General features: G+C 41.2%; 1 protein-coding gene across 3 annotated transcripts in view; it reads left to right on the forward strand.

Moving 5' to 3' along the window:
- The window catches only part of amot (angiomotin), a 126,017-nt gene extending 110,922 nt beyond the window's left edge, over positions 1-15,095 (forward strand). For all 3 annotated transcript variants that reach the window (XM_067997155.1, XM_067997156.1, XM_067997157.1), the window contains 6 exons: positions 181-330; positions 1,148-1,338; positions 5,637-5,759; positions 8,575-8,807; positions 9,201-9,413; positions 11,094-15,095. In XM_067997155.1, coding sequence (XP_067853256.1) covers positions 181-330; positions 1,148-1,338; positions 5,637-5,759; positions 8,575-8,807; positions 9,201-9,413; positions 11,094-11,194 — 1,011 coding nt within the window. In that variant the 3' untranslated portion in view covers positions 11,195-15,095. The remainder of the gene's footprint in view (positions 1-180; positions 331-1,147; positions 1,339-5,636; positions 5,760-8,574; positions 8,808-9,200; positions 9,414-11,093) is intronic.
- The last annotated feature ends 11,103 nt before the right edge of the window (positions 15,096-26,198 follow it).

Genomic DNA, 26,198 nt, shown 5'->3' on the forward strand with positions numbered 1-26,198 from the left:
GAAAGTTGGTAAAATGATGGTGCAATGATTTAATTGCTAACAAGTCATGATGGTGTGCATTCATTGCCTACCTTGTGATTCACAGGCCCCGTGGTTTTGGCGTGGAGGGTAAGGATTACGATCTCTTTCTCAATGGTCATGCTCAAACACTTGCTCACTTTTCTCTTCTTCTGGTTGCAGCTGAAAAAGAAGCAGGTGTATGTGGACAAAGTTGAGAGAATGCAGCAGGCCCTGATCCAGCTCCAGGCAGCATGCGAGAAACGGGAGCAACTTGAACATCGGCTACGAACCAGGCTTGAAAGGGAATTGGAATCTCTTCGGATGCAGCAGGTATATTGCAAACTTCTGCCAGTTTTATATGTCATTGCTATTTAAATTTTAGTAGTGTTTTTATATGATTACCTTGGGGATTAGGGAGTTTAAGCAGAACTTTTCCTCAGAACATTAGATATTTGGGGTACAAGCCCTGATGGGTAGATGTTATATCGTATGTGGAAAGAGTGGGCTGGAATTGATAAGCCGAATGACCTTTTCTCATATCATTTTTTTTAACCTTCTCAATCGATCTGTAGCTACATTTAGGCTCTGTGTCCCTGACCAGGGAGAGAAAGTCATCCAGGGTTTGTGATCACTATACAGTGAGTATTGTGGAATGTGTGGCTGTTGAGTGAGGTCAGCCTCTGCTGTCATGTTTACAATCAATACTGTCTGACTCAACTCAGTGTGAAGAATGACCACTTGGATGACGTATAGTAGGATGGCCATGCACTTTTGAACTATATCCCAGCATGAGTCATCTTCAGGAGAGGAGGGGAGAAAATTGGAGGAAGCAAACCCCATCCCCCCCCAAAAAATGAAGGGCTATTTAAATCCTGCAGTTGTTGTGCATCAGCCCACCCAAAGAGCTCAGAGGCAGAAAGTTGAGAGCAGACTACCTGCCTGTCCTCCCTGCTGAAGAATGATGCCTAATGGGGAGGGGGAACTTATAGAGAGAAGGAAAAATATGAAGTAATACTTTTAATCAAAATGAATTTTTATTCTTGAACATGTTTCTGGAAAGGCCCATCTGATTCTAGAAACAAATGCTTATGTTAGGATATGCAAGATGTCATTTGATTGTTTTTCCTTTTCCTTTGGTCTTGCACAGCGTCAAGGTACCTCCCAGACAGCCAGTGCCCCCGAGTATAATGCCACTGCATTAATGGAGCTGCTACGTGAAAAGGAGGAACGAATCTTGGCCTTGGAGGCTGACATGACCAAGTGGGAACAGAAGTATCTGGAAGAAAGTGTCATGCGCCAGTTTGCATTGGATGCAGCAGCTACAGTAGCGGCTCAAAGGTACAGCTTGTGTTGGAGTAGGCTCAAAAGTACATCTTCTGCCATAAGCCACATCTTCACAGCCAGGTTCTATGAGTTCTGAATATAATGAGCCGTATACACTATTACAATTTTGTTTCTACTTTTTAAAAATGAAAAAAAGATGTGGTCTCAGAATGGAATGAAGCAAGATCAATTCTGCTCCCCTGCCAACTTTGAGTTTTTGACCTCCATTGTAAGGAGGGAAAAAGAGCAGATAGAGAACCTATAACAGAATACTTCCATTTGCCTCCCAGTGACTGGTCAAGAGCAATCTTGGTGGTGGTCTGAGAGCAGATTGGCCTCTTCTTAGCCCCTTGCGCGCACACACACACCCCCACACACACACACGCAGAGAAATGTGTCCTTCAAGAGACTAAAACGTAGAGGTAACCAAGGGCTAAAGAAGGTAAATACACTCAGAAGGACAGAAAGAAAGAACTTGCATTTACACTGCGCCTTTCACAGCCTCTGGATGTCCCAAAGCACTTAACAGCCAATTAAGTACTTTTGAAGTGTAGTCACTGTTGTAATGTAAGAAAACATAGCAGCCAATTTGCACACAGCAAGCTCTTACAAACGGGAATGAGATAAATGATCAGATAATCTGTTTTAGTGATGTTGGTTGAGGGATAAATATTGACCAGGACACTGGGAGAACCCCCCCCCCCCCACTCTTCTTCAAATAATGCCATGCGATTACATCCCCACCTGAAAGGGCAGACTGGACCTTAGTTGAACATCTCATTCAAAAGATGGTACCTCCAATACTACAGCACTCTCAGTTCTGTACTGAAGTGTCAGCCTGGATTATGTGCTCAAGTCTATGGAGTGGGACTTAAACCCACAACCTTCTGACTCAGATGAGAGTTTTGCAACATCTCTGTACTCTGGTCTTGCGCAAGAGGAAGGAAGGATCCTTTTTAGAACCAAGATATATTATAAATATGAATGGTTATTCATCCCATTTGTTGCTTTCAGGAATTCTGCTTTGAATCTAGCAAAAAGGAGAACTGATATGGGGCCCAATTAAAGAAGCATCTGTAAATTATTTCATACAAGCCTGATGCAAACTGTTAGTGACAGATTGATTTAAATAACTATAATCTTTTTTGAAGTAGTATGATTTATGTGACTCCCTTTATAATTTAGTCCTTCCCATCAGCTGAGACTCAATGAAATCCTCACACATGACTCATCATGTTTGAGTTTCTGTGCACCTCATTGCTAGACGACAAAGTGAAGCGAGTGTCTTGACCACTATGTTAACCTTGGGCCAGCGGTTCATCTGTATTTTCAAAACAACAAATTATAGCTGCCTTCATATCCAACTTTAGGCAGGGCAGAACAGAACATGTTCTGAGCTCAGAAGAAGGCTTAAGTACAGTTTGGTCCTAATAAACACACTGCTACTTTGCTAACGAATGTTATACTTGGATCAAGATGTCTAATAGACTGCAGATTCAATGTAGCCAATTGACTAATCTTTGCACTGCAACCCAACTAGTTTATCATTCAGCAATTAAGGCTAAATAAAAACAGCAAGCTCTGAACAAAAACACATTTTACACAGAGATTAGGGGCGTCATTTTAGCACCCGCTATCGGGTGCGTTCCTGGCGGGGGGGGCTCCGAAAATTGGAGAATCCCGGAGCGGGACCGGAGCCCGCCTCGAACCCGCGCACTTCCGGGTTCCCCGCTGACGCGCCGGCGTGCGCGCGCAGCCCCCGCTAGTGAGAATCCTGCAGGCAATTAAAGCCAGTGGGATGCCACTTGAAAGTATTTATTTAGGTATTTCAGGTCATTAACTGACCTGATTAAGGGATTATGTGAGGAGGGGTGGGATTTTACACCAACCTGGGACTGCTTCCCACACTGGGGGAAACACTCCCAGTTCAAATGGACCTGTTGCAGCCATCAGCCTGTGGCAGCTGCAAAGGTCCATTTGACAGGTGGGGGGTGGGAGACCCTCACTCATTGCAGGAGGCCACTCTGTCACTCGGGACAAAGTTTGGTCTCCACCACCCTCCTCCTGACAATCAAAGTCACCAACTTGCACACTTACCCCGGTGTCCAGACACATGTACCTACCTTGCGGACCCCCTCAGATGTACATCTTCCGGATGGGGGCCGCCGTAGCTGCAGTCATGACCTCCTCGGAGGGCGAACAGCATCACCAGCCTCGCCATCCACGCCGTCCACCTCTGACACGTGGAGCTCCACAACACAGTGCTGTGACACATCCACCTGCACAGCAGGAGGGAGGGCTACAGCAGAAAGAGATGCGTCGCAGAGGGCACTACCCTCGCCACAGGGTCCACAGACCAAGGCTCAGCTTCCTGGACCTCTCTGAGCAGCAGTGCACACGGAGGCTCAGAGTCACTCGACATGTAGTCGTGGACATCTGCAGCCTCCTTCATGCCGAGCTGCTCCCGGCTGGCCCGAGCACCATCTTCTTACCTGTCGCTGTCAAAGTCACCACTGCCCTCAACAACCTCTCCTCCGCATCCTTCTAGGGTGCCACCGGGGACATCGCCGACGCCTCTCAGCCGTCTGCACAAAAGAGCCCTGCAAATACACCTACACCCACTCTGCAGTGACACAATGGGTGGCATCAGTTGTGGGTCTTCATAGTGATCCTCAGGAAAGGGCATTATTGCACAGACCAGACAAGATTCGCGAAGACATGCCAGTAGTGGTGCCAATATAATATGTGATGTGAGCTGGTCAGAAATTCAATATAAATAACAACCATGACAAACCCTCAAACACCCTTGTGCATCCCCTTCATGCTCACGACACGTTTGCCTTACGCTTCCTACTGAACATTTGTGATGCATGCCCTGTGGCTGCAGCACAGGTAGTGGCAGGTTGAGTGAGGCTGGCCGTGAAAGAGATGCATGAGAGGGTGAGTACGAGATAGAGCCATGAGATTGTATGAGGATTGGGTTGAGTGGTAGTGGCGGGATGAGTACTGGCGAGGTGAGTAGGTGCAGGTACGATGAGGATGAGGTTTGAGTGGGTATGAGGGGTGATGTGACAGAGTCGTGTTGGCAGTGCAGAAGGAGATGTGGGTTGGGGGCAGTGATGTGGCAGACGGAGTGTAGGGTACAGAGTAAGTGTACTCACTTTGGCTGACCTATTGAGGTCATTGGAGCACCTCCTGCACTGTATGCAGGTGCGCAATATGTTGGTGGTGCAGGTGACCTCCTCTGCCACCTCGAGCCAGGCCTTCCTGGTGGCAGAGGGAGGCCGCTTCCTCCCGCCCGCCAGGAGGAAGATCTCTGTCCTCCCCCTCCTCCTCGCCCCATGTATTGATACCTGGAGTGAGGCATCATTAAACTGGGAGCAGCCTTCCCCCTGGGCTGCCCCATGGTGTGATTTTTTTCTGTTTGTTGCAGCATCTGTCAGTGGAGGACTGCCCCTTTAAATAGGGCTCCTCCAGCTGACAGACCTTACTGCGCATGCGCAGTCCGCCCGACGCGCCGATCAGCAGTGGGAAACCCGGAAGACCAGGTAAGTGAATCCAATTAGTGGACTGTATGCTACAATCGCACGGGGAGCTCACTAATTTCAAGCGCCCGATAGCCCCCCCGCCGATTTTTGAAATGATTTGCTCTTTCTTACTGAAACTTCTGGACTTAAGTACAGTTAGTGCAATGTGTATTAAAACGAAATAATTGAAAAGAATTTTATGTTTATCAGAATTGCAAATGTTGTACTTGAATGAGGATGTACAACAGAGTGAGCAGGACTGGGGTTTGAGATATAGCAACTGTATCTTTGAATGAGATGTGTACTTACTTTTTCCCCTAATTACCTTATGAAGGCTTGAACTCTTGCTGGGGTAGGGTTCCATTGAGGTCAGAACCCTCTGGTACCTCACCCAAGTGACCATTCTTCTCCTATCATCTTAGACAGTGTCAGCAGCCTATTTAATTATACCAAGCATCACGGCTGAGCCCGAACATATTCTCGCCCGTTGGTCACGTGCACTTTCCATCATGGACTACTGAATAGCAATCAGGACCAGGAACCTAGCCCAGGGAGATTAAGCCAGTTGTAGCACTCTTACTGACACCCAGGCTAAGATCGTTTAATGCAGCACAGACTGGGAAACCAGCCTGAGAACTGGGAAACCAGCCTGAGAACCCCTGATGTGTAGATTATTCAGTAACACAGCCGTTGGTGAATTTACTCACTAAATCATGGGTAAAGTTAAAAGATGGAAATTTAGGTGTCAACTGCAGTATTAATTTTAGTCATCATGTCTGTTGTTAGGGATACCACAGTTCTAGGACATTCTCCAAATGGTAGCTACGAAACATCCTTGGAAGCTCGGATCCAGAAGGAAGAGGAGGAAATCTTAATGGCTAATAGGAGGTGCCTTGACATGGAAAGCAGGTGGGCCAAGATGCACCGGTAACCTCATTATAGAATGTGCTATTGTATTTTTTTTAAATAGAAAAAAAATTGCAGGGAGAAAATTGATCAGGAATGTGAAAAATTGTATGAATTTTCACTGGTGTTTTGCTTAATTGGCACTAACATGCTAACATTTTATATAGATTTATATTTTTCTTTATATTTTATGTATTTCTGTATCCTCTCACTTCAGATGCCACATTTCAGACATCGCACTTTGTATGAAATAGCAACGAATCACAATCTTTTTTTAAAAAAAGTGTACAAAAAGAGAAAGAAATCCTATCATTTCTCTTTTTTTCTATACGTAACCTGACCTCCTCCTCCCAAGGCAACGAGTCACGCCGCTGCTGATGTAGAGAAAGAGCCAACAACAATTAGCATTTAATTGACCACACAATGTGCCAATTCAGACCACTTGTCACAGGGAGCACCTGAGCAGTGCCCTTAAAGGCACATCAGGTTAGCAACTAAACATCAGAACCCAGACTACCCCTGAGTAACACCAGAGGAGATTGCCACTTTCTATAATAGATTAACTCTTGTGTATAACGCACACTTTCTGTAACTGATTTCCTGTTCTCTTGTTTTTAGCCTTTTCTGTCATGCCACACTATCATTCCTAAACTTAGCTACTCATTATAGTTAACTCTGAGTCGTCCCAGCTCCATCTCCAAGTTAGGTGGCACTGGTCGCCACAGCGCATAGCTGCCTCAGGCTGGTAAAAATGGATCCTCCCCCCTGACGCAACTAGCCCTCACTGGATTCCGAGCAAATGCAGCCTGAAACCTGTCCCACTACCACCAACCGGGTTCCTATCCCATGTTGCTAATGAGTTCTCGCCGATCCTGGATACCAATCCTGCTTGGTCCTTTCCTGATACTGTAACCAAAATCCTTGAAGCCCCCTCTCAAGTTCCAGCCTGTCAGTGGTCCTCCCCTTTCAACCCCTTCCTTTTTTTTGTTCTCAGGATATGGGCGTGCTGGCAAGGTCGCATTCATTGCTATCCTTTGTTACACTGTGAATGCGGTCATCCCCAAGGCCCAAAAGCTATTTCTCTGTCAAGTTTCCAGCTGGGGGACCACTTCTCTGCTATGGGCCAGTTGGAGGGAGTGGATCAATACCCCAAACAGGAGCAAAAAGGAGTTATGGAAGAGACTCCTAGGACCTTTCCCCTCCCCTTCAATTCTATCACAATCTGGCTCACTCTTAAGACTGCCAAACCATGCCTACCTCCCCCTTCAGAGCCCCTCTTCCCCATTTCTGTGAGGTCATGACTCCTCAACCAGATACCAACAACCCCCCCCCCCCACCACCACCTTTGCCGCCTTGCTCCCACACCACAGGGGACCCTTCCAATGATCCAAGAGTATAGGCCGCCCTCTCAGTTATTTCCAGATCTTGAGGCCCTTCCTCCCATTGCTTTCAGACCTACGAATACTTTTCCAACTCCCCTATCCCAAGACTTGCTACAATACTGCTCTACCCTGCAAATTCCCTTTCCAATATTTTCAGAGCTTGCAACTCCTCTGCCCCCCCCCCCCCCCGCCTTAAATGCATACAAACTTTGGGACCTTATCCCTAGTGCTTCTAGCTGCCTGAAATTCCTTCTCACCTCCTCTATTGGGATATATGGGATAGTCTCCAATATCCCAGGATCCCCTTCAGTGTTTACAGAATTGAGGATCCTCACTTCTACCAAATCCCAGAAACTCCACCCTTCTTCAATATTTCCAGACTGTGTTCCCTCCATCTAGTTATGCCACACAGCAGCAACCCCCAGTTCTACCAACCTCTTGGAGCCTCCCTCCAATACTCCTAAACCCCAGAACTCCCCCAGTCCCATCTTAACCTTCAGCTTGGGATAATCTCAGCATCCTCACCACAATGCTTCCAAGCTCCAATTCTACCCCAATTCTAACAAGTCAAAGACCACCCCCAGTGTCACGTCTGCCCAGGACACATGTGCCCCAAGTGTGGCCAAACCCCACTGCCCACTCCCCAAACCCATTTCCCACTCCCCAGTGTGGCTACATGTTTGCTCGTAACCTGCTACATCTTCCCTTTCATCTTCCTGTTTATCCTTGTCTTTCAAGGAAGTAAGAGATAAAAATTTATTACTTAACTAAATAAAATATGATAAAATAATTGAGGCCACTGATTTACAGTTTTAGTGGGAAAATGGACAGAATGGTAGATTTCAGTTCCCAAAACACCAATTTTAAAAAAATCTCAGAATACCATTTAATAAAAACACACTTTGATTTATTTAATTAATGTAAATCAGTGGTTTTCATAATATATTGTATGTTACATGGCATAACAACAAGCACGAGAAAAGCAGGCAGCCAACTCCCGGGCTTCTGCCAGCACTGGTCTGGAACGAGCCACTAGAAAATGTGTGAGCATGTTGTAGAGTGACTTAATAATTTACATATCTTCCTATGGGTGAAGCACATGGCTGTTATCCTTTACTTCCCACATGGAGTTCCCCAGGCAGCATTAAAGATGGGCGACCTGTTTCTAGGCTTTTTCCAATGCTACTTAAGAATTGGCTGCCAGGAGTTGAGGAAGAACATTGCAGAGTGACTACATCATTTCACATGCATCTTTTATCCATCCCTTTGGGAGGTGTCTGGTTTCCTTTATGCAACAGCATAAATGGTGATACCATTCCTGTGCATGATTTCTAATCCAGCCACCCCGATTCTGAAATATTTTAAAGGAGCCTTAGTTTGAAAAATTGAATGGAGGTTGATTTATGTAATGTTTTTCTTTGTGTGTGTTGTTCCAGGATTAAGACTCTTCATGCTCAAATCATTGAGAAGGATGCTATGATCAAAGTCCTCCAACAGAGGTCACGAAGAGAACAAGTCAAAACGGAACAACCAACTGCTTTAAGACCTTCAAAGTCTCTAGTTTCTATTTCTAATGCTACGTCTGGACTATCGTCCTACCCCACGTTGCTGTCCAGTAACCCAATAATTGAGGAGAAGAAGGAAGACAAAAGCTGGAAAGGCAGTTTGGGTAAGCATGTTTAAAAAAAACTTACAAGTGCTATGATAGACATCATATACCATTCCATATATTAAAATTATGATGTTACAATTCAATAGCATGAATAGACAACCAAAGGAGTTAAGATGACAATGAAGGATTTCTTGACTGTACAGAATTAGTTAAGTGTCTTTTCAAAGAAGTGTATTTCTAAACGTATCGGGTTTAAAACTGAAATAAGATTGACCAAAAAGCAGAGTTGTAAAGTAGAATTGCTTGTAGGTTGTTTGTTTCCTTCCATGTACTACTGACAGTGACTACTTGGGCATTCATTGTTCATGTTACCCAGCAGAAACCATCACTTACTTGGATAGCCAAAAAATGACATTTTGTTAAGTTTGTGTTTTATTTCCATTCCCCCAGGTTTTCTGCTAAGCACAGATAGAAATGAGTCGCATTCTTCATCCTCTTCACCAGTACTACCCTCCACACCACTTTTGTCAGCACATTCTAAAACAGGAAGCCGAGACAGCAGCACCCAGACAGAAAGAGGTCCTGAGCAAAACAAATTGGGCACTTTTTCACCTTCGCAAGGAAAGCTAGGCAATAGCAGCCCTGCATATATGGAAAAACCAGGTATTGTGTTTAATGGTATCTGTCCTGTTCTCTCCGTTACATACAGTTAATAATATGTTGCCAGGCTGTAGCACATGGAAGAATTGAGATAGCATAAACCACTAAAGTAAAGATTGGACATTTCATTAATATTGTTAATCTTGAGATTTACTATTACCTTGGAACGCAGTTCAGAAAAAACTATATTGGCCTAGATACCCACCCATTCACAGTCAGTGGGTGCAAAATCTAGTCCATAGCGATTTCTTACCTTTTTAAAAGATCCCTATTTTCTACTCTCATGCCCTGAGAGTGACTTATGTTTGGTTTTGGCTCCATAGATGCTAGTAGCCTTCCAGTATCTTGCCTTATTGCCCAGTCTTCATATATAAGCACAGATGTTGACTGTTGGCTGACTGTTGGTTTGAATGGGAGGGAGGGAGGATAGGGGACTAACTCTGTCCTCAACCAGTACCTGCATAGGTTCATATTCCAGCAGGGATCACTGGATAACCAACAGGAGTGGAGATCTTGATTGCGGACACTGAAGCCAGACTGATGGGATGAAGGTTTTCTCTGCCTACTAGCACTAAGATTCTAACTTGTGCCATACCTGACCTGTGAACACTTGACGCAGATACTAGGTGACAAAAGTAGAAAAGTTTTCCATTCATCAGCACTAACATTTCAAGATGAGCACAAAATTCACAAAAAAAAAGTAAAAACAAATACAACAGCTAGTTTTTTTAGTTTCAGTCAGTAGCAGACAGTGACACCATGATCTGGTAAGAAAAGGCAGTCAGTAATCTCTCAAGCCATCAGAGGCTGCTTATCAGTAAGTGGTGAGCAACCACTTTGAAACTTACTTTCACTGTGTAGGTGAAATGGAATTTTCTCCTGTGAAATTTTCAGATGGCTCTTCCCCACCAAAGGCAAACAGCAAAACTCCAGGATGTCAGCCAAACACCGCAATATATATTGTATAACCCTGACTGATTGCATTCCACAAATGGCATTCTCATAGTCCCAAAAAGACTGGAACCATAATGTTCCATACACCATTTAATCATCTATGTCTCTATACTTTTAACCTTCAATCTTTTTGATAATCAAATTTTCATCCAGGTTCTTTTTCAGTGAATTTAGCTTTAATTACTTTGACGGTAGTCTTCTACAAATCTACTCCTCTGAGAAAAGATAAAATAAATTCTTCCAATTTCTAGTCTCACTTGAAACTTGCCAATATTGTACTTTTATGCTATAGTTCTGCAGTCAGTATGTTAAGTAACCTTTTTACATCTACACGATTGATGGCTTTTAGTATATTGAAGACCTCCTTTCTCCAGTGAAAACAAGTTAAATTTTATCACTTCATTACTTCGAGATTTGAATATTGGAATTGCTATTGCTCATCTCTGAACTCTATTTAATGTTTCTGTAAACTTTTGAAGAAAAAGTGCCCAAAGCTCTACACAGTATCCCAATATAACCATAACAATAAGTATTAACATAATTTGTTTCAATTGAGTGCCCTTGAAACATGTCCCAAATCTTTAATCCGAACCAGATTTTGGAAGAGTGTTCTGTGTATTAAATGTTGAGATTTATTTGAACCTTTCCCATAAAGATTATTTGATGTTGCTAAAGTTGTAAATACTCATTTTAGTAACAAATCTGTTCTGTTCTTGTGTTTTTATACAGATAATGTACCTTTCCTGAGCAGTACATTTGACAGGAGAGCACCCTCTTCTCCATTTGGGCAGGACCTTGCTGATAACGAGATGGTGGAAATCCTGATTTGAAATCCTCCCGTCTAGGACAGAGTGAGGAGACAACAAAGGGAATCAAAAATACAAAACCTGATCTCATCGAGGTCCATTGGGAAAAATTGAATTTTAAAAAAGTGAGACATGGAAAAGATGTTTGGTGGATCCTGATCTATAGCAGGTGATGTGCGTATAAAGCTAAAGCACTGCAGGAAGAAACAAAAAATGGAGTAAAGGATGGTATATGTTTTATATTCATATTCTTTATAAACAACATACACTGAAAGATAAATTATCCACCTGGCCCTTCATAGACCATAATCAGTATGAACTGTTTCAGTAAGTATCTGCACTGCCTTGTACAGTACATTCCAACTCAAGTGAATACATTTACCATTTGAAAATGAAAGTATTATGTACACAAATAAATAGAGCAGTATATTGATAAGATCACAAGCAGCTATGTATTCGAGAGCCACTCTTTGACCAAAAACATTGTACTAAAGATGGACAAACAGCCTTTGAGGAGGAGAAAAAGCTACGACCAGAATCGCACCGAATCTCCAAACCACTTAATCTGGGTGAAAAGATCAGATTTTTCTCTTTTTTTTTTACTCAGGATTACAAAGAACCAGAACATGTAATTTGAAGGTGGATATTTTGAACACTCAGGATTGTGTGTAAAGGCATATGAAGCTGTTCATTAACAATTAAAATTAAATCTACCTTTATGGTCCCCTAGGTCATGTATACAGAGACTATTAAGTGATCACAAAATATCTGTCCCAGTACTAAATTTATTGGTTCCACGGTTTTCCCTCCAATTTTTCCATTTTCCGACTGAAGCCACTGACTGATACCGAAATTTGGTTCTTGGCACTGACAATCTTCCAGTACCTCATCGAAGTAGACATTCTTAATGTATGAGCCAAAACAGTGTTAGAAGGGCTATTCAACTGTGAGCACATCACAGCTGAGCCCAATTCTGTCTAGCTGGCAACCATGCATGGGCACTTTCTAACTGATGGCACTGGATAATAGTCGGAAGCATGAATCCTGGCTGATTATCTTTTTCTTCCCCTCCATAGCACTGACTAAGATTAGCCAGCTCACCACAGATAACTATTTCAGGTTTCAACCAGTCTTGGAAGACCACCTGAAATATATTCCATATATGGTCATAATAGACCTGTTTCACTGTATAGACAACTGATGGGGCTAAAACACTTGTAGACCCAGTATAGATCCAGGCTATCTCCTCCACCCCCTCCCCCCCCCCCCCCAAAAAAAAATGGTGTCCATTCAGCACATCATTCTGCTTTAGCAATTTGCTTCTTAAATATGTAAACTGTAGGATAGAAAATTGTAAGTAACACTGCAAGCCTGTATTGCAGAGTACCTTGACGAATGAGGTTCAGACTTGCATCTCCTATGCACTGTTTACAGGTTAATCTGTTAGTTTTGTAACATCATCCTGGGATCCTGTGAATTTTGTCCAATCTTAATGTACCTTGTAGCTTCAGGCAGATTCATGTACATTTCAGTCTATTGGTTAAAGTAGGATGGTTGTGAATGCACCAGATTTTTTACTCCGTATGTAAGTGGAATGCATGTGGTGTCCATAATAATCCATTTGAGTCCCAGATCTGTGGAATTTGGTGTATGCAGCATATTTTTGGTGTACGCTCAATGCACAGGTGTTCATCTTTTGTTCCACAAGTATAACTAGTTGATAAAGAAGCCTTATGCTGTGCTTAATTGATCTGCATTCAAACCTGTTATAATTTGTAGGGCATTATGATAACTCAATTATCCGGAAAAACAATTAACAATACAGCTTGCAGCCTTGTGAACAGTTTTATTGAACATGTTGGTACCAATGCACTGTAGGAAAAAAATGTACTTGGGTCAGTTGATCCCATTGCCATTACCGCTACCACCATTAGTGATAGACCTATAACCATAGTACTTCACTCTGGTGTTATATAGCTCAAAATACTTTGGAAGGACAAAAACGGTAATGAGCTACTGATGTTTTTCAAAGTTCAAGTCGACAAATAATGAAAACGTCATATGCCCACCATTATGCTTCACTAAGATTTTGTGATGACACAAATTGCTCCAATTTAAATTTATCTTCTCCCTCCTATTCAAGTTGTTTTACTGCTCCTCCCCCATTCAGTTCCATTTACTGGCTCGGAGAGCAGATAGGAGACCTATGCCCAGTCCTCTTCCAATGCTGGTCTTGAGTTGGCTTTGGAGTTGGGTGACAAGGGGGCTTGTGGAGAGCGTGGGTAGAGTAGAGAGTGGACTCTCCTAATTGTCTGCCTGTTTCATGTGAAAATGTGGCCCACTTCTACTTGGCAGCATTTCTGCTAGGTGTGATTATAAGAAATCACAAGAGGGTGAACTTACATTCTTTTTATTTAAAAATGCAATTAATTAGTTTTGACTATCTCATTTCTCAGCCAATTTTTCACTTCGATTTAATATTTTTTGAATATATTTCTATTCATCATTTGTACAAGAAATGTGTATAACTAATGTAGATTTACCTAATTTATATTACAGTTGTTACAGTTGTGACTTGATATCTTTTAGGACACAAGTGACTGGTTGCATAGTAATGTTATGCCTACAATATAACAGAAATGCTGCTATATAACAGTTCTGTCCCTTAAATACCATAACCCCACAACAATGTAAGAGCCCTGTCAAAAGGCCATAGAATAACAGATACCTAGGAGGGAGTTACAAAGCAGGAGTATATGAGTCTTGGTTCAATGCTGAGCATTAAATCCAGACAATGCTAAGGAGATTGCAATAGAAATTCCTCATGCAGTGTGTGTTATAGTGTGTTAATCAGTTGTGATTAATCCAATATATATTTATATCCAAGTCTTACCCATTTTTACTTTCGATGATTTCAAGTTGATGGAAATTGCTGCACTGACTGGCAGTGAGATGGTGATGTCCTGTTTGGTATTAAAGTGGAGCCCCTTATTATCAGAGCCTAGTTAGTAGAAAAGAATTATGTTCAGCAATGGGTGACTATATGAAGAGCTCAGCCATAAACCGATGATTATAATAAATTCAGAAAGTTGTACGTACAATTGATGTAAAAAGAGTTTGCTTTTAAAAAGCCAATTCCAAACTAATGAAACTCACCTGTGCAAAAGAATAACTGAGATGCACAGGTTAGAAATGGAATTGACTAATGTCAGAAATGTTAAAACTAATGGGTACATGGGAGTCAGTTACATATGAAAAATGATAAGTACGCCAAGCTAACCCTCAGGGGTAACAGTCACTTCACCTGCATATTGAGGCACTAAATCATTTTTTTAAAGCGGGAAAAAGGTGTATAATGTACATATATTTAAATGGCTCTGGCTCTAAAGCCTGTAACATTGCACTGTACCACTCTGTCCTGCACATAAAAGTAGTAATTTCTTGTTCAAATTTGTGAATAACCTAGTTAAAAATACCAAGTCATGACTGTATATAGCATTTCAAAAACTGATATCCAAGTTTCAAAATTGGCCTCACTGTGTAAGAGTGGAGCAAGACTTTTTTTTAAAAACTAGGAACTGGTAATGATGCCTATCTTCAAGGTTTTGATATAAAGGCATCTGATTACTCATGTTGTGCACTTAACAATTAGGAAATAAATCTCAGATATGTGGTGCCTTTTTTAAAAATAAACACTTTTTTTTACTTTGTTGTATATAATCTAAAACTATTGTTAGACTTTTAAAGCTGGCTTTTTGCTCTTAAGTTAAAACCAACTGTATTTTGTATTTTCTCAGCTGTATTGTTTATTGTATATTTAATAGAAATGTTTTCTAAATTGTAATCAAATCAGCTCTGTGTTGTCTTTCTTGCTAATTGTATTCTGACATAATGCTACCCACATAAACAGTGAAAAACTTAAAAATGTCTAATGTCAAAGCAAAGTAATTTTATTCATTATAAGAGCAACATGGGAGAAGACTGAGTAGTGAACATGTAGTTAGAACACAGTCTTCATCACCTCCTGTGATGTTTACATGCCTTAATCAGTAACTAGAGCACAGATGCAGTCTCTATGTGCCGCTGCCACCAAATGTATCATCCAGTTGCTTCAAGAGCAACTGAGGGGAGCTATGTTCCTCAGTAAAGATTAAAATACAGTATGTTTGATTCACAGATTCATATACTGAATGATGAATGTGAACACCATTGTTCAAGTAACAAATTCTCTAATTTTCAGTATCAACAGGGCATTGACTTCAATGGAAAAGAAAATAGGGCCAAATGTAAAACAGGTGGCCGATTCTCTCTCGCCCATTTCCTGCTACCGTCAAAGATGAATTTCACCCCCTTAACACAAAATAAGTTACCAAAAAGAAGTTGTAAAATATTTATTGGCTGTTAAAAAAAATAAATAAGAACACTGCTTTTTAACTGTTAAATGCCAGCTTAGATGTATATGCTTTTAAACCATACAGGATTTTCCCAAATCTTGGAATTCTTGGGTGGTCTTTTCAGATTCTGGCAATGTAATGAGCACCTTGGATTTCACCGCCTCCTTAAATGATCCAGGATGCCAAGACAGCTGTGTTCAAATCCCAAAACACAGGTCATTGAACCAGCAATTGGAGTCCAACGGTTTTAGATCATAGCAAATATGTAATAATTGAGATTATATATGTAGTAAAGATGACTTTCCTTCCTTGCACTCTTATTTAATATAGTGCCATTTTATAAAGTATGTTTTTAATCAGAATAGATGCTACAAATTGAGATTTATTACAACTGACAGTGTGGTTCCACACCCTGACTGTTTGGTTACCATGGAAACATTTTAAAGGATATTGCAGGATGCTGGTGCCAACAAGGCAGAGCCAATGTAATATGACTTTGAAAGCACTTTACCCCAGGGACTTGACTGAAATGTGTTTGTAATCACCCACCACTCTATAGTAACTGGAAAAGAGCAACTGATCCCAGCCAGAATCTGACTGTTGACTTCCTCCCAACCTCTTTAATTAATATTGAAAGTCAATAATCTTAGTAAATTGAGTTACCAATTTAATCTTCAACTAGAATAAAAACTCTTAATTATAAGAGTGACAACTCTAACTTTAACACTAGGCCTGGCACAGGGACGCACAAGCATCATGCAGTGGTGGGGTGCAAGTTCCCTTCCCCACTCTGCTGAGTTCCTTATTGCAGTTGTGGTGCTGCGAGAAGTACTAAGGTGATCGATCATGTATCCATAAAGAAGAGAAGACTATCACTGGGCTGCTCTGACATGCCTCCTAGCAACTACCCTGAACAGCCTTGCTACAAGCCTTAGCAACAGGCTGCCTGGTCACCCTTTCAATTGCAGCTGATGTGTACCTATCTGAAACAGGCAGTTATTCCCAACTGCTTCAGTTTTTGATCCATAATGATGAATATGTTTATGTACATCATCATCCATGATTTTTCAGCTCTCTTTGAACTCTAACCTGACTGCATATACATGAAACTAAGTGCTAGGTAGTACTTTGTGCAACACTGGAGCTTTGCCAGGCCAAAAGGGTAACTTCAGATGGTCCAGAAGTTGAGAGAGATGTTTGTTCTTGTAATGTTCAGGTTTCTGTTCTTTTTAAGAGGGCACTGTCATTTTGCTAGGAGTTTAATAACGGAATGAATGCACGGTGCACCATACAACAATGCACCACTAGTAATACCACCAGATGAAAACAAATGACTCTAATTTGAATTTAAAACAACATCCTGAAAACTGTTACAAAAGGTTCTGAAATATACCAGAGATTCCAATGCTATGGAACCTCCATTTACAGCATCTGCATGCACTGGTGTTCGAAAGCTCCAAATTCTTACTTTGATTTTTGGCCAAGGATCTCTCTTGGTATCTGGAGAAGATCTATATAGGGCAGGGAATGGAAAACACATTGCTGGCCTGTACAAACAGACTGAGCTCAGCCAGTGTCCAGTGTCAGTAGCATAGACAAATCACCTGTTAAGATTGTAGCTCTGGACCCTTTACAGCATTGTCATTGAGGTCAAGACTGCCAATAGCAGCAGCACGGATATAAGAATTCTGTTATTTGAAATTGGTTCGTACAGGCAAAGTACTCGCGTATTACATTGAAAAGCACAACCATCTCAATGCTGATTATATAAAGAGCACATTTGGGACTTCACAAATGATGACGGCCATTTGACCTATGTAGCTTATCCTTCCATAGAAACCTATGGTTCTCCCGTCACAGCATCTACCCTACCTGGAAAACCATTTCAGATATTTACCAATCCTCTATGTGGCTTGTACCCATTTGTACCTATTTATCCTTGTCCTGCAGTTTTGGTTTAACTTGAAATAGTGCACCAGATTAACCTTTTGAATTCCAAACTACATCTGTATAAGATTCCTTCTCATTTGCCTCCATTTAAGAATGAAAAGTCTAAAGTCTTCACCTAACTCAAGGGTTGCACGCCCAGTTTACACCCTGTTTGATTATTGACTTTGAGATCAATGGAGTGTAAAATCGGGTGGGGTGTAAATTGGCCGTTTGTTTGTTATCGCTAGGCGGGTTAGGTTAAAATCGGGACTTAAGCTTTTCTGACATTTTCTCATAACTCATTTGACCTTAGCGATCGGTCTTCCAGCCCTCCTTTGCACCATTTCCAGGGCTTAGATGTTGCACTCTTGTCTCAAACTTAATAGCAATGTCTGTATATCAAGATGTTTCCATGAGTTGCTTATGTAAGTCATCCTAAATTAAATTAAAATGTTCATGGTGATTCTTTGTGGATTCTAAGGACAGATAATATAATTTTTAAATATGTTTGGTTAAAGCTTCCTACGCTTCCTCTTTTTGCAGTATCACTACCCCCTTGCTCCATCCTGTAACCACTCCCTAGCATTCAGTCAGGCCATGATCTTTAAATATCTGTGGCAGGAAAATCCCTCTCATCTCTTCAGATTACAGTAGCAAACAATGCACAGTATGTTTCCTCTGCCTCTGACCACTGTCTCCACCCTTGCATTGGAAAAATGTCTGAATATCCTGACAAATTACTCATTTAACACATTCATCACCTGCGGGCTTTGTCAGTAACTTGCTAAAATCCACATCCATTCTGATGGTGATACCATTCTAGGAACATGCGCCAAATGATATTTATAATCACACCCTTAATTGTTCCATCTTTCTGGGACATGGTTCTGAATCTAGCCCAGATTGAGAGGATAAAAGTCTCCATTTTACAAAAGCTGTAAAGGTTCTGCATGAAATAAATTTGGCAGCCAATAATCTGGCAGAGCCCAGTTCCTAGTGTGTATGAGCCAATAGTGCAAAATTGCCCATAATTTAGCATTAAAATCTCCTTTCAGGAGGCCAAAAGAATTTCCAATGTGGGAAATGGAATATGTTACAGGGGTGCAGTCAGGGCTGTTCTTCTGAGATTGGGACTGAGGCACATTGTTGAGGAAAGTAGTCAGAGTGCTACTCTGCAACCAATTTGTTTGACAACTAATCTAAGAGTGCTTTTTGCTGACAGCAGAGGGGTAATTTTATGAGTTCTTGTTCCCAGCATGAAACTTTACCACCAGGACTGTATATTGGGAATTTTAATGGACAGAAAATTGGAAGCACGCACTTGAATTCCCGCTCTGGGTGAATGAGACTCTGAGTCAGAAGCATAAACTTGTAAAATAACCCCCGTGAGTGCCAAAATTGGAAGCAAAAATTCCATATGCCAGCGCCGGCATCTTTCAGAACATGCTGGAAATACACTGCAAATCAGTCAGCAAATGTGGGGAAAAAAAGGACTCGTTAACGTTTTGGACATATACCTTTTATCAGAATGTTAACTTCTCCTTTCTCTCTACAGTTGCCGACTGGCCTGTATTTGCAGCATTTTCTGTTTATATTTCAGATTTCCAGCATTTGTGGAATTTTTCTTTTAATTTTTACAGTGATAGCTGAGTGCTAGAGTTCTCGCTTGAGTTAGAAGGTTGTGGGTTCATGCCTCACTCCATATCCTTGAGCACAAAGTATAGGTGGAGTACATTACTGAGGAATTGCCAAAGGTGTCGTGTTTTGGATGAGATGCTAACTCGAGGCCCCATCTGCCCTCTCAGGTGGATGTAAAAGATTCAAACGACACTATTCGAAGAAGAGCAGGGGAGTTTTCCTTCCGTCCTGGCCAATATTTATTCCTCAAACAACATCACTAAAAACAATTTTTGTAATTAGGTTTTTCTGCTTAGTAAGATGGGATGAGAACTTTGCATCTAATGCCTCATGTCCCTTTCCTTCAGCTTCAGAAGGGTGTCCTCTATTGCACGGATGGGATACTCCATTTTTCACACCAGTCACCCCCGTGACCTCTCTGAACCTGAACATTTATGGTGGACAAGTATCTAAGTGTGTTAGCTGTTTGCTGCTAAAAAAAAACAAATGGACATTATTGCTGTTTTGCATTTTAACTTTATAACACCCACAAGTTGTGATAAGGTGCAAATTTATTTTTTGAGAAGAAAAGTTGTAAAAATAAAATAGCTCAGAAGGATGCATTTGAACTTATGTAAATCCTATATTGTGCTGCTGGATGGTGCTCCAGTACAAGAACTCATTCACAGTATCAGGCCCAGTCAGGTCTGTGCGCAGATATTGTTTAATTATAGCAGTCAAGCTTATTTCACCATCTCGAATTGGTTGATCACTGCGTTTTGATTTACAATGATTATGATGTTATGTGACACATTTCTCATGTTGTGACTCATCAGTGGTCAGATTGGTTGTAAAAAAAATCACTGGATGCATAGAGGATTACAGTGACAATGTGAATCTTTTATTCAGTCCACCCTCTGAAATGCTCTTCTCCCTTTTCTCGACTGATTGTGCTGACTCATGCTGGAGTACAGTTCTATGGGTGTCTACTGCCCTCTATGACCTCACTTAAGTGGCCGTTCTTCATACATGAATATTGCACTGAATGGCAACCGGTTATTCAACTGTGGAATGCATCACTTCCAGGAAATATATCAACTTCCCCCACCCCTGTGATGGAGCTTCAGAAACAATGCAAAAAAAAATGCTGCCCCAACCATAGTGATGACTTATATGACAATTGAAAAATTCACTGTGGTGCAATTCATTCAAATGGTTGTTCCTATGTTGGCATCAGGGCATATTAGGAACAGGTTTAATCTATATTTAGCCTGTCTTATACTTGACCTAGGAGTAGTTGATGCAGCATAGGGGGTCTTTTTTCTGGATATGGTCCATCCTATAATACATTCCAACTCATGCTAAGCCTGATCTGGGAATGGTTGAGACTTACTAACGCCAGGCTCAAAAGTGTAAAATTGTTACATTCCTCTGCACTGACATCCCTCAGCTTGATATGTGCAAAACTCATAAAAAAGTGAAATCTCCATTTATGCATACATCTTCAAGTTGTTTGTTATTTAAGTTTATTCTATTTGTGTGCAAATCCTTTCTAATTATACATGATATCGTTTTGAGGTGCTTTCTTTTTGCAAAGTAAGTTGCTTGGACTGCTTTCTCCTATTGGTTGCTTTCTTTATGTCGTACCAGTTATTTGTTTTTAAATTCCCCTTTCTCCCTGCCAAAATTCACCCAAGTGGCCATTCTTTATGTGCAAGTGTCGGAAGCTATTTGAATACAGGGGGCATGACAGAAAAGCTCAATCCTGTTCTCACCTGATGTCCATATATATGCAATTTCTAGTACAAGAACCCTCTGATTTCTTTTCCCCCCTCCGAAACTCAGGGAAGTTGAGGCCAATGAAAACATTCCCACCTCCATCATGGATGAGATTATCTAATGCAGCACTTCCTGGTCTGCATAGCTCAACTGAGTGTGCATTTAATTGAGAAAGTTCAGTCATCTCATTCCTTTTTACTCGTTTGTGGTTTTGCTGTAGAAGCTGTAGTCCTTTGGAATCTGCAAGGAGCACATTCCTCATCCCACCATCTTATGAGATGTGGTTTCTAATTCACATATTTAAGAATGGCTTCTTTGCAAAGTGGAACGAGTTCATCAATTACTTAAAGATGTGAAGAATTTGGAAGCTTCACCAGAAAAGAAAATGACAGACTTGAAGTATTTGATTCAGCATAAATAGAGAGAAGTAAAAACTGTTTTACTTCTGTAGTCATTTTACTATATTGCTCTGTAACACAAAATATATTGGTTATATTTCTGTAAAGCACAATGCATTATTACATGATATGTACAAATGTTATAGTCCATAATCTCAATGTATTCTATACAGGGCTGTTACACCTCAGTAAAATAAACATATGTCAAATAACACATAGTTTAAAGTGTATAACCCTGAATTAATGCGCAGAGGGGTTCAGATGATGCCATGAAACATGAGAGTAAAAGTTCAGTAATTTATCTGTGTCATGAGCCCTGAGATGTGTTTTGTTCTTGAAACACACATCAAACTGTGTTATACAGTTGATTATGGGGCACATGTGACTTGAACTGTAGTGATACTGGGTTTAATTTCACATAACTGTGAAACATACATGTTTCATACGTTATTGCCTTACCATAAACTCCTAAGTATCTGTTATCGAGTTACATTGAAACTACAGCACAGAAACAAGCCATCCAGCCTGACCAACTGGTCTATGCCGGCATTCATGCTCCCCATGAGCCTCTTCCCTCCCTCCTTCACCTAACCCTATCAGTATGCCCTTCTATTCCTTTCTCCCTCGTGTGCTTATCGAGCTTCCCCTTAAATGCAACAATGTTATTTGCCTCAACTACTCCTTGTGGTAGCACATTCCACATTCTTACCACTCTTTGAGTAAAGAAATTTCTCTTGAATTCCCTATTCGATTTATTAGTGACTATTTTGGGGGTGCACATACAGAAATCTTTGAAGGTGGCAGGACAAGTTGAGAAGGCTGTTAAAAAAGCATATACGATCCTGGGCTTTGTTAATAGAGGCATAGAGTACAAAAGTAAAGAAGTTATGCTAAACCTTTATAAAACACTGGTTAGGCCTCAGTTGGAGTAGTGTGTTCAATTATGGGCACCACACTTTAGGAAGGAGGTCAAGGTCTTCGAGAGGGTGCAGAAGAGATTTACTAGAATGGTGCCAGGGATGAGGGACTTCAGTTATGTGGAAAGACTGGAGAAGCTGGGGTTGTTCTCCTTAGAACAGAGAAGGTTACGGGGAGATTTGATAGAGGTATTCAAAATTATGAACAGTTTTGACAGAGTAAATAAGGAGAAACTGTTTCCAGTGGCAGACGGGTTGGTAACCAGAGGACACCGATTTAAAATAACTGGCAAAAGAACCAGAGGGGAGATGAAGGGAATTTTTTTTATGCAGCAAGTTATGATCTGGAATGCACTGCCTGAAAGGATGGTAGCCATGATGTGGAGATGCCGGTGATGGACTGGGGTTGACAATTGTAAACAATTTTACAACACCAAGTTATAGTCCAGCAATTTTATTTTAAATTCAAATTTATTTTAAATTTAAGTGAATTTAAAATAAAATTGCTGGACTATAACTTGGTGTTGTAAAATTGTTTACAATTGAAAGGATGGTGGAAGCAGATTCAATAGTAACTTTCAAAAGGGAATTGGATAAATACTTGAAAGGAAAAAATTTACAGGGCTATGGGGAAAGAGCAGGGGAGTGGGACTAATTGGATAGCCCCCACAAGTGGAAGCATTTTCTCTACGTCTACCCTTATCCTGTTATATTTTAGGTTTTTTTTCTAATCTTCTTACTCTACTTTGTCTCTTGTATATTGGATCACTCTCATGGATAGTTCCAAACTCCCTATATGTTTGAGTGTATATCCTTGCCTTGAGATGCAGATAAGCATTCAGTAATATGCTCTGTGATTCACCCAATATTCCCTCCTCAAACTGACCATCTACCCAAGAGTGAATGTACCACTGCTGGTACTAGCAACAAGTGGAGTGAGTCATGCTGAATGTTGTGAGATGCTGCCTTCTTTATGCCATTGAGAGTTCTGACTGGTTCTTAAAGTAATCTTAAAAACAGTAAGGAACATTTGTTAGAATGCTGGTTGCACACTACCCCTTCAAATAGAAGTTACATAGCACTGCACTGTGGAGTCGATAAAATAACATATCGGACACCACTCGCACCCAGGTCCTTGTCTTATCAGGCATGCAGTCTGTGGCCTAGCACAAAGTGCACGGCTTATTATAGCCTACAATTTCATTTAAACAAGGAGTCCAACTTATAATACAATTAGGAGGCAGGAGCAGCACCTTTAAATCAGGCATTTCTAAGTAGGCCTGTTCCCATCAGTTGCATCCTTGTTCTTAAAAGGACATAGGTTTTATTGCTGGATCTCTCTGGACAATTTTATTTCTGCACAGATTTGGTCTTATAGCACAAAGTTGGAGCCTTTCTAGTAGCCTAAAATGGAACTGTTTCTTTTGCCACTGATTAGCTATATATCTTCCTATGGGTATTCCTATGGGCATGCCACTTCAGTTTAAATTTGAACGGTGGAATATTCAAAATCCAGACCAGGACTAGAACAGATCAAAGGAAATGTGAAAGACGGGTGCAATTGCACCTTAGATACTTCCTGCAGACATGTCCTTACATTAACACTCACCTCCTTAAAGCAGATACGAAAGAGAAATATGTAAGAAAATAAATTGTAAGATGAGCCACCTTATGTGATACATATTGCCTGTGATGGCTGGGAAATGAAGATTGTGCATATATTGTGTGCTTCTTCTCATAAAACTCGCTATCTTACCTGATCAATTACCAGATCAAACAATTGAACGGCTACTCAGACTTTGTGAGTCTTTTTTCATAACTGGTGGTCTCAAAGGAAAAAATTATTTTCATTTTAACGCCAACCAATTCAGGAAAAAAAATCATTCATCTTGTCCCTACCTTTGTAATGAACGAAGAAAGGACAAACAATTACAATTAATTAGTTTGAACCAGGATGGACTTCATGCGACACAGAGGGAATTTCTGTTACATTTCAAATTGTAAGAAAGTCTCTAATGGGTAGAATTTCCACAGGGGTTCCCTGATCTTCTGCCATAACTTAGGCGCAGGCTGGTGTAAACCTCGAAGAAACAGCATAAACGCCTCTTACTGCCATTTTTCCAGGGTTTCTGCCGAATTTCTGCTGAAGTATGGTGAGAGATCGGGGAATTCCCATAGAAATTCTACCCCTATATTTTTAATATCCATATTTATGTGGTTGGTCATTTTTAAATTTGTCTTACTTTAGGCTTAGTTTCTCTGAGTTGGGGTAGAATTCACATTCCTTATTGTTGGCTGGAAATTGCTGTTGTGGAGGAACTGTTCACAGAAAGATTGTATTTTTCAAATACAAATACATTTTAATTGCAAGGCAAGTAGAAACCACTTAAAACAGACTGCTTCCTTTGTCCTGAAAACAATCAATTTAAGGTAAAAGGCTTTGTGCCTAGCCTCGACTGTGCAGGTCACGCCAGGTGGCATTTCAGCTGCAGCATGTATATTGACAGTCCAGATGCCTGTGAGAACTAATATAAGGGGGCAGAGTTTCTCACAGCAGGGGATGGTTCACAAGGTCTCTCCGCGGGAGAGGATGTTGAATAGCTCTCAGCCTAGAGAGAGGGATATGTTTTGGCAGCCTGCTACAGTTCTTCTGGATTTATCGAGATGAATGCTTAAAGAGGCACTGTGGTGGTTAGACAAAGTGCTCACATATAAGTTTGTGTTGCAGATGCTGGTCCAAGTTCGGTACTTATTAGGAGACTAGCAAAGTGTTGTGGCTTTTATCATTCTTTATCTGAAAACTAGGAGAATTAATTCAGTGAGCTTACTACAGTAACAACCTTTTCTGGGCATTTAAAGTCACTCTCAGGTTTATAAGAACATAAGAAATAGGAGCAGGAGTAGGTCATCCTGCCCCTTGATCCTGCCCCTTGAGCCTGCTCCACCATTCAATAAGATCATGGCTGATCTTTGACCTCATGTCTCACAAATTTGATTGAGTTTTTTGAAGGGGTAACCAAGAAGATAGATGAGGGCTGTGCAGTAGACGTGGTCTACATGGACTTCAGCAAAGCATTTGACAAGGTACCGCATGGTAGGTTGTTACATAAGGTTAAATCTCATGGGATCCAAGGTGAGGTAGCCAATTGGATACAAAATTGGCTTGACGACAGAAGACAGAGGGTGGTTGTAGAGGGTTGTTTTTCAAACTGGATGCCTGTGTCCAGCGGTGTGCCTCAGGGATCGGTGCTGGGTCCGCTGTTATTTGTTATTTATATTAATGATTTGGATGAGAATTTAGGAGGCATGGTTAGTAAGTTTGCAGATGACACCAAGATTGGTGGCATTGTGGACAGTGAAGAAGGTTATCTGGGATTGCAACGGGATCTTGATCAATTGGGCCAGTGGGCCGATGAATGGCAGATGGAGTTTAATTTAGATAAATGTGAGATGATGCATTTTGGTAGATCGAATCGGGCCAGGACCTACTCCGTTAATGGTAGGGCGTTGGGGAGAGTTATCGAACAAAGAGATCTAGGAGTACAGATTCATAGCTCCTTGAAAGTGGAGTCACAGGTGGATAGGGTGGTGAAGAAGGCATTCGGCATGCTTGGTTTCATTGGTCAGAACATTGAATGCAGGAGTTGGGATGTCTTGTTGAAGTTGTACAGGGCATTGGTGAGGCCACACTTGGAGTACTGTGTACAGTTCTGGTCACCCTATTATAGAAAGGATATTATTAAACTAGAAAGAGTGCAGAAAAGATTTACTAGGATGCTACCGGGACTTGATGGTTTGACTTACAGGGAGAGGTTAGACAGACTGGGACTTTTTTCCCTGGAGAGTAGGAGGTTAAGGGGTGATCGTTTAGAAGTCTATAAAATAATGAGGGGCATAGATAAGGTAGATAGTCAAAATCTTTTCCCAAAGGTAGGGGAGTCTATAACGAGGGGGCATAGATTTAAGGTGAGAGGGGAGAGATACAAAAGGGTCC

This window comes from Heptranchias perlo, chromosome 15 (assembly GCF_035084215.1).
Source record: "Heptranchias perlo isolate sHepPer1 chromosome 15, sHepPer1.hap1, whole genome shotgun sequence".
NCBI classification, from domain to species: domain Eukaryota; kingdom Metazoa; phylum Chordata; class Chondrichthyes; order Hexanchiformes; family Hexanchidae; genus Heptranchias; species Heptranchias perlo.